The following is a 12,386-nucleotide window of genomic DNA, read 5'->3' as shown; positions in this document are numbered from 1 at the left end:
CCCGCAGAACTCCAAGGGAGAGTCACCCCGGTCGTTGCGCTGCAGTAATTACTAATGAGCCGTCAAATCACAGGCCCAACCTTACCCACTATGAAGTTGCTCGGACGAAAGAACCATCATGACTTCATTGAATTCCGCTTCTTGAAGAAAACTACTGTACCAGCAGTACTGCTAGCTATAGTAGTTACTCCAGCAGAGGCCTCCTTTGGTTCATAGGATAGGAATTTTATAGGAATATGAAAATCATAGGAAGTGAGATGACATGCATCTCAATTCCTATAGAGAAAGAGATGCCATTTGATGCATAGGATAGGAATTTTTCCATTCAGTCTAGGCTAATGTACTGGTAATTTGCTCTAAAAACTACAGTAGTAACTAGTAGTACTGTTACATGCTCGTAATTAATTAAACAAACATACGGGTGACACAGACACACACACTAACTACTAGTACTACTACTTCTCACATGCTGGCCAGATGCTGCCGTTCTCCTTCCCAGCTTTGTCGGCGAGACCCCACCGTGCTTGGATCTCCGCCGACCTCTCCACAGTAGCGCGTGTGTCCTCTTCTTTCTTGCGGCAGCGGGCCTCTCTTTTCTTGAGTGCTTTCTGACTTTTCCGCTCCCTCTGTGCGGCTTTGGACGCCTCTTGCTCTACCTCCCATTCGGCCTTGGCAGCTTCAAATTCTACCCACATAGGTGTGAGGTCGCTAGCGGCGATGAACTCGGCACGGCGGGATGCCACCGCTTGCCTACCATTCTATGTGCAGTCGTGGGCGGCGAGGAACTCGCCGCGGCGGGATGCCATCGCTTCCTTACCGGTTAGTGTGCGGCGCGGTGGCATGAACGACGCTTGGTGACAGCTCTAGGGTGGAGTGGCTGGACAACTGTAAAGTGCATTGGTTTGTCAAGAGCTCAAGGACAAAAGACGAAGGAAATTTGGATTCCCCTTCAATCCTGGTCATTTATTACCGAGTAAAATGCATTGGCGGTCATTGAACTTGTCTTGATAGCTCACTTTGATCATTGTATACGAGATATGGTGATTATATGGTCACTGGCTCAGCGTATAGCTCCGTATTTGTTTGGTTGATCAGTCAAACAGTCCGCATGCGCCTCATCAGCTCGTGTTCTTTATCTATCTATCTATGTTGGCCTACCTGTCAGTGGAGAAAGAAATAAAAACCAAAATTATTCGTATGTGACATTACTGTTTAGAAGTTTGCCGGAGGCCTCCGCGAACACCGAGCATGTATTCGCCTTGCTCATGTATATCGTCCATCACAACGACAATCTATAAAACAGCCTAGCTAGAGAGGGTACTATGGTGCGGAGTATATACTATTGTGAGCAACCGATCATAGTGCCACTGCACACGAGTGTGTGTCTGATCGATTCGTCCATTATTCGTAAGTTATGTATGGTTGTGTGGTGTCTAATGGTAGTCATCGAATGCTAGTTGGCGACAAGAGCGGTTGCATGGACGCCTGGTTGTCAATACATGCCGCATACGCTTCAAAGGCTCGTCATCCATGAGTTCACATTTTACCACCACGCCAGCGTCCGATTGCCCTGGCCTACCGAAACCCCTTCCATCGCTAGCGCGCGCTTCCCGCCTAAAACGATCACCGTCTCTCCAGAACGTCAATGCCGCATTCACCGGCCTTAACTGCAGGTGCAGTTGGTGTGTCACTGACATGCGGGCCTAATGCCCGTTGGGCCCACATGTCAGTGAGACAACACAACTGCGGTTAGGTCACTGAAGCAGCGTCTGCATTCATGCCTGACGCGACCTCTCACTGGCGCAAGCATTGCAGCAGCGCGACGGCCGAGAGAGCGCCACCCGTGTGGCATCCCAGTGCAAGCGACAGCTCCGCGTTAATGACACCACGGCTGCCGACGAACCTACTCCGGTGCCAGCCGTCCATCCGTCTGTCGCGGCTCATTACCATTCGCCCGATATATTAACCTGAGCCCCAACTCCCAGCCATAGCCAAAGACCCACACTCATTCTCCTCCGGTCCCATCCTTTTGTTGGCACCACTCCAACCATGGCCTCTTGGACATACTATCGCAAGAGCAGACGAAGGACATTGGTGGCTCCGCTCCGGGTGCGCTCCAAAGCTCTCTTGGACGTACTCTCGCAGGAGCAGACGAAGGAGATCGCCGGCTCCCTCCCCCCGGCCGCCCTCCGCCACCACGACCACGAAGCCGGCGTGCATGCATAGGCGCAACCGGCAGCGAGGAATAGTAGTGCAGGGTAGGTCGCCACCGCTCTGGTCCCAGGAAGGCCACCGCTCCTCCACTCAGTCGATGCCAAGCTTGGTGGGATAAAAATCGGCGTCCGATTAGCTGCTTGACGACGACGTGGAGGCGGAAATCTTCATAACCTTGTGCTCTGGAGGAGGAGGTTATCGAGGTGGATAAGGAGGAGGCAAAGGCAATGGCCGGCTTTCTCGGGTTCATGGCGGGACATGGTGGTCGGGGGCCGGCGATCGTTTAGATTAGGTTTACAGTAGGTTTTAGTACGGTTTGGGCGAAATATGTAATGAATTCCGTCCAGTTTATAGGAAAAGTTCCAAAATGTAATGAATTTCATCCGGTCAATTTGAAATTTGCTTTGTTTGCACGAATTTCGTCCGGTTAGTTCATATAGTTGTCGAAAGGTATGCGGGCAGCATTGGATGGCATCCATCAGTGTCCTCGGACAAATGCCGGTGTAAATTTGAGGGCCAGCGCTGGAGATGCCCTAACTATCATGCTATAATCGCTAACAGTGCTCCATTATTTCGCAGGGAACAGTTATCCCTCGATCAAAATCAGATCCACCGTGTTTCGCACTCCTCCCACGTAAGAGAGTAGACTCTTGCTTACATAAAAATGGAGCAAGTGGACGGCACTGTAGCACGTCATATCACTTAGACTAGCCCGCCTAACGTGCGGGAAAGCACCGCCCTCGTCATTTTGTTCTGGATTTCTATCAATCGATCGCACAAAAATGTTACGCTTTGCAAGTTCAAAAGGAAAAGGCGGCACACTTACAACTCGTACGCGTCGTGTTCACGTCGCACCCCCGATAGTCCGGCTCGCACTCCGCTCACCATAGGGGACACGCGTTGTCTTGGATTTTCACTGACATGTGGGACTGCAATTGAATAAACCGTCGATAGCCGAAATCTAATCGCTCGGCGGGCGTCGGCTGAGAGGAGAGAGACGGGGGAGGGAGAAGAGATCGCCCGCCCACCGTGCACAGACTCCAAGAAATATGTGGTGATAATGTGAGGTGGGCCATGCGAGAGTCCGCACCGCTTCCAAGCCCGCTTCTTACCGCCCTGGCCCACCAGAACCCCTCCCCCACCCCACCACCTCCCCGCACGCGCTCCCCCTCAGAGGCCAGTTGCCCGCATTCATAGCAAGTAGTACCAGTAAAATTCTGGGCTATAAAGGGCATGTACAATGGTTGATAAGATAGTCTTATCATAATTCTTGCATGTAATTTAGAGATGACAAAAAACATGTGTACAATGGATCATCTCTTAGCCTTATCTTCAATAACTAGTTATTCCTAAAAACATGGTGAAACATATTGTGCTAAGATATCATCTCTTGTCTTCTTGACAAGCCCGCTTATGTGGAGGAGAGAGAGGCATTGACAAAGTCAAGGAGTGGAATCTGCAGGAGCCCGTCTCTACACGTGCTCCTAGGTATAAAAAAACTAATTCTAAAAAAGAGGCATAAAAAATTGTGTCTAAAAAAAGAAAGGTAAAAAACATTTGAGAGGAAATAGATAGAGAGAGAAAGTGAGAAAAGGTTGTAACCTTATAGTCAACACTATGGTAGTATTACATGAGGAAGGAGGGGTTGGTGCACATGCCAAGTTCACTGGGCTGCCGTGTTTCACACTCCTCCGTCGTAACAGTGGAGACAATAGGTTTCATCAAAAATGAACAATGAATACTCGTTGCTCGTCCACTATATCAGAAAGAATACTTTCATTCGCCGACATGTGGGAGGTCGACCATCCTGGTCCACCTGCCATGCACAAAATTATCCTGGTCCACCTGCCATGCACAAAGTTAGTCGGACGAAGGAACCATCATGACTTCGTTGAATTCCTCTTCTTCATGAAAACTTACTCTACCCGCAGTACCGCTACCACACACGAAGACTAGAGGGCACTGTACCACGTCATATCACTAAAACCCACTAGGCCAAACTAGCCCGCCTAGGATTTGTACTCCTTTCGTTTCAAAGTTAGTAGTACAAAGTTGACTCATCTATTTTGAAATAGAGGGACGTCTCTGTACTGCTATGATTTTGTGTTGTACGTCTCTGTACTTTTGCTATGATTTCCTACCCTATGAACCAAATGAGGCCTGAATGTATCCGTGTCGACTATTGTTTGATCGATCGCTAAGCCTACAATTTTAGGAGCTTGGGTAATTGGCCGATCAACGACGAATCAGTATAAGCGTACAACGAGCTCATCAGCCCCAACATTTCTCTTCGGTGAGTGTTTTGCAAGTGCTATAGCTCGCATAGTAGCTAGCCTACTAACACCAAGAATCATCAAATAAGCCCTGCTGATATGATAAATAGTTCAAACTTACATCTAAGCATGCCATATATTACATCAAAAGCAGGTGAGGATACATCTGTTTCCATAACTCGAAGAGGGTTTGCATGATTCACTATCAAACAAAAGTAGCAAGTACCGCCCACACAAGACAGTGCACTAGCCCTAAGATGGGTTGATAACACACATCGTTCTGGTAATTAAACACAGGGCAATGCAAACTACCATGAAGAATTAGCGCGAAGAACTATTTCTTGTCATCGATCTCTCGGGCAATGACCACAGCACGGACAGCGGCATGGGAATCGATCTCTGGGGCGATGTCCACAGGACTGACTGCGACATCGGAATCGATCTCTAGGGCGATGTCCATAGGCTGGACAGCGGCATCGGAATCGATCTCCGGGGCGATGCCAACAGGACGGACCGCAACATCGAAAACGATCTCTGGGGCGTTGTCCATAGGACGGGCCATGACATCAGAATGATCAAGGACGTCCATCGGCACCTGCACAACCCTAACATATTAGCAAGCACATTGCAAATAATCAAAAACCACAACTTTCAGTAATAAGCCATTATTTTTTACCTTGTCCAGCTCGCCGGGGGATCCCATCCCTCCGGGGGCCATCTCCTCGTCCTCGATGGGGGCCATCACCTTGCTAGGGGAATAATGCTTCTCAATGGAGACTATCTCCTCAAACTCGGCCTTGAGCCTCGCATAGGTGGCCATCAGAGTTTCTGGGGTAGGCACGGTGGGGCCCTTGCTGTTCTTCCAACTTTCTTTGAGGAGTTCGTCCGCCAACGTCGTCAACTCTTTGGCCAGTGCTTGTTTCTTGGAGTTCCTCGTCTCCACGGGTTGGCCCGCCAACATGGTCAACTCGTTGGTCGGTGCTCGCTTCCTAGAGATCGATGTCTCCAGTGGGTTGTCCGCTAGCAACTCTTTGCCTAGTGCTCCAGGATCCATCAATGAACTGACAAACAAAAAGCAATCGAAAGGAAACCACAATCGCAATGAAAACAGGAAAAGAATAGGCTGTGAGAATCGGTCGGTGCTTCGCAAAAATAAGATTCTTGGAATGAAAATCTAGCAGCATCACTAATTCGCCCACCTTTCCTTCGTCGGTACAGAAGAAAAATGGCAGAAGTGAGTAGCCTGGAGTGAGGTTTTCTTCAAGAAAGGGGAGAAAGGGCTTCAACGAGCGTTCCAGTGAAACGATGGTTGCTTCGTCCAGTCCAACTTCGAGGCCTCTCTACCACTACTGGTAAAGGTGTGGGTTTTTTATATGACGGGTCATGACGGCCACACCGGGGTGACCGGTGAGTTTCGACTGTAGTACTTATGTCTACTACACAACCTTCTTCTTGTAGACGTTGTTGGGCCTCCAAGTGCAGAGGTTTGTAGGACAGTAGCAAATTTCCCTCAAGTGGATGACCTAAGGTTTATCAATCCGTAGGAGGCGTAGGGTGAAGATGGTCTCTCTCAAGCAACCCTGCAACCAAATAACAAAGAGTCTCTTGTGTCCCCAACACACCCAATACAATGGTAAATTCTATAGGGGCACTAGTTCGGCGAAGAGATGGTGATACAAGTGGTATATGGATAGTAGATAAAGGTATTTGTAATCTGAAATTATAAAAACAGCAAGGTAACTAATGATAAAAGTGAGCGTAAACGGTATTGCAATGCTAGGAAACAAGGCCTAGGGTTCATACTTCCGCTAGTGTAAGTCCTCTCAACAACAATAACATAATTGGATCACATAACTATCCCTCAACATGCAACAAAGAGTCACTCCAAAGTCACTAATAGCGGAGAACGAACGAAGAGATTATGGTAGGGTACGAAACCACCTCAAAGTTATTCTTTCCAACCAATCCGTTGGGCTATTCCTATAGGTGTCACAAACAGCCCTAGAGTTCGTACTAGAATAACACCTTAAGACACAAATCAACCAAAACCCTAATGTCACCTAGATACTCCAATTTCACCTCAAGTATCCGTGGGTATGATTATATGATATGCGTCACACAATCTCAGATTCATCTATTCAACCAACACAAAGGACCTCAAAGAGTGCCCCAAAGTCTCCACCGGAGAATCACGATGAAAACGTGTGCCAACCCCTATGCATAGGTTCATGGGCGGAACCCGCAAGTTGATCACCAAAACATACATCAAGTGAATCACGTGGTATCCCATTGTCACCACAGATACGCACGGCAAGACATATATCAAGTTTTCTCAAATCTTTAAAGACTCAATCCGATAAGATTACTTCAAAGGGGAAACTCAATTCATTACAAGAGAGAAGAGGGGGAGGAGAAACATAAGATCCAACTATAATAGCAAAGCTCGCGATACATCAAGATCGTGCCAAATCAAGAACATGAGAGAGAGAGAGAGATCAAACACATAGTTACTGGTACATACCCTCAGCCCCGAGGGTGAACTACTCCCTCCTCGTCATGGAGAGCACCGGGATGATGAAGATGGGCACCGGTGAGGGTCCCCCCCTCTGGCAGGGTGCCGAAACAGGGCCCCGATTGACTTTTGGTGGCTACAGAGGCTTGCGGCGGCGGAACTCCAGATCTAATCTCCGTTCTGGAAGTTTTACGATACGTAGGTATATATGGGTACAAGGGGTACGTCGGTGGATCGAAGGGGGGGCCACGAGGCAAGGGGGCGCGCCCCAGGGGGGTGTGCGCGCCCCCTACCCTCGTGAGCACCTCCTTCATCTTCTGACGTAGGGTCCAAGTCTATCCGGTAGGTTTCCTTCCAAAAATAACTTATCCGGTTGATTTCGTTCCGTTTTGACTCCGTTTGATATTCCTTTTCCTCGAAACACTGAAATAGGCATAAAACAGCAAATCTGGGCTGGGCCTCCGGTTAATAGGTTAGTCCCAAAAATAATATAAAAGTGGAAAATAAAGCCTAATATTGCCCAAAACAGTGGATAATATAGCATGGAGCAATAAAAAATTATAGATACGTTGGAGACGTATCAAGCATCCCCAAGCTTAATTCCAGCTCGTCCTCGAGTAGGTAAATGATAAAAACAGAATTTTTGATACGGAGTGCTACTTGGCATAATTTCAATGTGATTCTTCTTAATTGTGGTATGAATATTTAGATCCATAAGATTCAAGACAAAAGTTCATATTGACATAAAAATGATAATACTTCAAGCATACTAACTAAGCAATTATGTCTTCTCAAAATAACATGGCTAAAGAAAGTTATCCCTACAAAATCATATAGTCTGGCTATGCTCTATCTTCACCACACAAAATATTTAAATCATGCACAACCCCGATGACAAGCCAAGCAATTGTTTCATACTTTTGATGTTCTCAAACTTTTTCAATCTTCACGCAATACATGAGCGTGAGCCATGGACATAGCACTATAGGTGGAATAGAATGGTGGTTGTGGAGAAGACAAAAAGGAGAAGATAGTCTCACATCAACTAGGCGTACCAACGGGCTATGGAGATGCCCATCAATAGATATCAATGTGAGTGAGTAGGGATTGCCATGCAACGGATGCACTAGAGCTATAAGTATATGAAAGCTCAACAGAAGAAACTAGTGGGTGTGCATCCAACTTGCTTGCTCACAAAGACCTAGTGCATTTTGAGGAAGCCCGTCATTGGAATATACAAGCCAAGTTCTATAATGAAAGATTCCCACTAGTATATGAAAGCGACAACATAGGAGACTCTCTATCATGAAGATCATTGTGCTACTTTGAAGCACAAGTGTGGTAAAAGGATAGTAGCATTGCCCCTTCTCTCTTTTTCTCTCATTTTTTTATTTTTTTGGGCCTTATCTTTTTTATGGCCTCTTTTCTTTTTTTTATTTGGGCTTCTTTGGCCTCTTTCATTTATTTATTTTCGTCTGAAGTCTCATCCCGACTTATGGGGGAATCATAGTCTCCATCATCCTTTCCTCACTGGGACAATGCTCTAATAATGATGATCATCACACTTTTATTTACTTACAACTCAAGAATTACAACTCAATACTTAGAACAAGATATGACTCTATATGAATGCCTCTGGCGGTGTACCGGGATATGAAATGAATCAAGAGTGACATGTATGAAAGAATTATGAACGGTGGCTTCGCCACAAATACGATGTCAACTACATGATCAGGCTAAGCAATATGACAATGATGAAGCATGTCATAATAAACGGAACGGTGGAAAGTTGCATGGCAATATATCTCAGGATGGCTATGGAAATGCCATAATAGGTAGGTATGGTGGCTGTTTTGAGGAAGGTATATGGTGGGTGTATGATACCGGCGAAAGGTGCGTGGTGCTAGAGAGGCTAGCAAAGGTGGAAGGGTGAGAGTGCGCATAATCCATGGACCCAACATTAGTCATAAAGAACTCATATACTTATTGAAAAAATCTACAAGTTATCAAAGCAAAGTACTACGCGCATGCTCCTAGGGGGATAGATTGGTAGGAAAAGACCATCGCTCGTCCCCGACCGCCACTCATAAGGAGGACAATCAATAAATAAATCATGCTCCGACTTCATCACATAACGGTTCACCATACGTGCATGCTACGGGAATCACAAACTTTAACACATGTATTTCTCAAATTCACAACTACTCAACTAGCATGACTCTAATATCACCATCTCCATATCTCAAAACAATCATCAAGCATCAAACTTCTCTTAGTATTCAATACTCTATATGAAAGTTTTTACTATTCTTGGATGCCTATCATATTAGGATTATTTAAGCAAATTACCATGATATTTAAGACTCCCAAAATAATCTAAGTGAAGCATGAGAGTTCATCTATTTCTTCAAAATAAAACTACCACCATGCTCTAAAAGATATAAGTGAAGCACTAGAGCATCGACAAACTACTCCGAAAGATATAAGTGAAGATCAATGAGTAGTCGAATAATTATGCAACTATGTGAAGACTCTCTAACATTTAATAATTTAAGATCTTGGTATTCTATTCAAACAGCAAGTAAAGCAAAATAAAATGACATTCTAAGAATGGCAAACATCATGTGAAGAAGCAAAAACTTAGGATCAACCGATACTAACCGATAATTGTTGAAGAAGAAAGGTGGGATGCCAACCGGGGCATCCCCAAGCTTAGACGCTTGAGACTTCTTGAAATATTGTCTTGGGGTGCCTTGGGCATCCCCAAGCTTGAGCTTTTGTGTCTCCTTAATTCCTCTCATATCACGGTCTCCCTAAATCTCAAAAGCTTCATCCACACAAAACTCAACAAGGACTCATGAGATAAGTTAGTATAAACCATTGCAAAAACCTTATCATAATCTACTGTAGCAAATCACTAAAATTATTATTCAACATTGCATACTAAATGCCTCTGCATATTTAATAGTCCTATCCTCAAATAGAATCATTAAAGAAGCAACCATATGCAAACAATGCAAACATAACAGCAATCTGCCTAAACAGGATAGTCTATAAAGAATGCTGCAACATCCATACTTCCCTAGCTCCAAAAATTATGAAAGAAAATTCCCACTGTAGTAAATTTATCATATCTTAATATGAAAAAGGTTTCGACATTTTATCACATTCTGACTTTTCCAGGGAATTATTGCAACAGCGGTAAACCTTCTGTTTTCAAACAGCAACATGTATACTTGTAACATAGGCATAGTAAAGGCTATAAATGCCACTTTTATTGAAATAAAAGATGCAGAACATTGTTCTAAATAACAGCAAGCAAATCCTAACAAAATAAATTGACGCTCCAAGCAAAACACATATCATGTGGCGAATAAAAATATGGCTCCAAGTAAAGTTACCGATGAACAAAGACGAAAGAGGGGATGCCTTCCGGGGCATCCCCAAGATTAGGCTCTTGGTTGTCCTTGAATATTACCTTGGGGTTCCTTGGGCATCCCCAAGCTTAGGCTCTTGCCACTCCTTATTCCATAGTCCATCGAATCCTTACCCAAAACTTGAAAACTTCACAACACAAAACTTAACAGAAAACTCGTAAGCTCCGTTAGTATAAGAAAACAAAAGACCACTTCAAGGTACTGTAATGAAATCATTCTTTATTTATATTGGTGTTAAACCTACTTTATTCCAACTTCTCTATGGTTTATAAACTATTTTACTAGCCATAGATTCATCAAAATAAGCAAACAACACATCGAAAACAGAATCTGTCAAAAACAGAACAGTCTGTAGTAATCTGGATCAAACGTATACTTCTGGAACTCATAAAATTCTAAAATAAATTTCTGGACCTGAGTAATTTATCTATTAATCATCTGCAAAAATAATTAACTAAATATCACTCTCCAAATAAAAATGACAGCGATTCTCGTGAGCGCTAAAGTTTCTGTTTTTTACAGCAAGATCAAAAAGACTTTCCCCAAGTCTTCCCAACAGTTCTACTTGGCACAAACACTAATTAAAACATAAAAACTCAATCATAACAGAGGCTAGATAAATTATTTATTACTAAACAGGAGCAAAAATCAAGGAACAAAAATAAAGTTGGGTTGCCTCCCAACAAGCGTTATCGTTTAACGCCCCTAGCTAGGCATGATGATTTCAATGATGCTCACATAAAGGATAAGAATTGTAACATAAAGAGAGCATCATGAAGAATATGATTAGCACATTTAAGTCTAACCCACTTCCTATGCATAGGGATTTTGTGAGCAAACAACTTATGTAAACAATAATCAACTTGCATAGGAAAGCAAAACAAGCATACTTCAAGATTTTAAGCACATAGAGAGGAAACTTGATATTATTGCAACTCCTACAAGCATATATTCCTCCCTCATAATAATTTTCAGTAGCATCATGAATGAATTTAATAATATAACCAGCACCTAAAGCATTCTTTTCATGATCTACAAGCATAGAAATTTTACTACTCTCCACACAAGCAAAATTCTTCTCATGAATAATAGTGGGAGCAAACTCAACAAAGTAACTATCATGGGATTGAAAATTGAAATCAAGATGACAAGTTCCATTGTTATTATTATTCTTAATAGCATACAATTCATCACAATAATCATCATAGATAGCAACTTTGTTCTCATAATCAATTGAAACCTCTTCCGGAATAGTGGATTCATCACAAAATAAAGTCATGACTTCTCCAAATCCACTTTCATCAATATAATCATCATAAATACGAGGCATGCTTTCATCATAATAAATTTGCTCATCAAAACTTGGGGGACAAAAAATATCATCTTCATCAAACATAGCTTCCCCAAGCTTGTGGCTTTGCATATCATTAGCATCATGGATATTCAAGGAATTCATACTAACAACATTGCAATCATGCTCATCATTCAAATATTTAGTGCCAAACATTTTATAGATTTCTTCTTCTAGCACTTCAGCACAATTATCCTTTCCATCATACTCACGAAAGATATTAAAAAGGTGAAGCGTATGAGACAAACTCAATTCCATTTTTTTTGTAGTTTTCTTTTATAAACTAAACTAGTGATAAAACAAGAAACTAAAAGACTCGATTACAAGATCTAAAGATATACCTTCAAGCACTCACCTCCCCGGCAACGGCGCCAGAAAAGAGCTTGGTGTCTACTACACAACCTTCTTCTTGTAGACGTTGTTGGGCCTCCAAGTGCAGAGGTTTGTAGGACAGTAGCAAATTTCCCTCAAGTGGATGACCTAAGGTTTATCAATCCGTAGGAGGCGTAGGATGAAGATGGTCTCTCTCAAGCAACCCTGCAACCAAATAACAAAGAGTCTCTTGTGTCCCCAACACACCCAATACAATGGTAAATTGT

The 12,386-nt window shown here is 43.6% G+C and overlaps 1 protein-coding gene across 1 annotated transcript; it reads right to left on the bottom strand.

The window, feature by feature from the left end:
• Nucleotides 1–4,821: 4,821 nt before the first annotated feature.
• Nucleotides 4,822–5,229, bottom strand: LOC147990789 (uncharacterized). The gene is made up of 2 exons (XM_087531834.1): nt 5,164–5,229; nt 4,822–5,082 (listed from the first exon to the last, which is right to left on the bottom strand). Exons 1-2 carry the CDS (start codon nt 5,227–5,229, stop codon nt 4,822–4,824), a joined length of 327 nt encoding a protein of 108 aa, XP_087387960.1.
• Nucleotides 5,230–12,386: the final 7,157 nt, after the last annotated feature.

This window comes from Triticum urartu, chromosome 1A, assembly GCF_056163025.1.
Source record: "Triticum urartu cultivar PI428250 chromosome 1A, HENAU_Tu73, whole genome shotgun sequence".
NCBI classification, from domain to species: domain Eukaryota; kingdom Viridiplantae; phylum Streptophyta; class Magnoliopsida; order Poales; family Poaceae; genus Triticum; species Triticum urartu.
The sequence above is the reverse complement of the archived record's forward strand: the minus strand, read 5'-3'. Positions and strand labels throughout refer to the sequence as shown.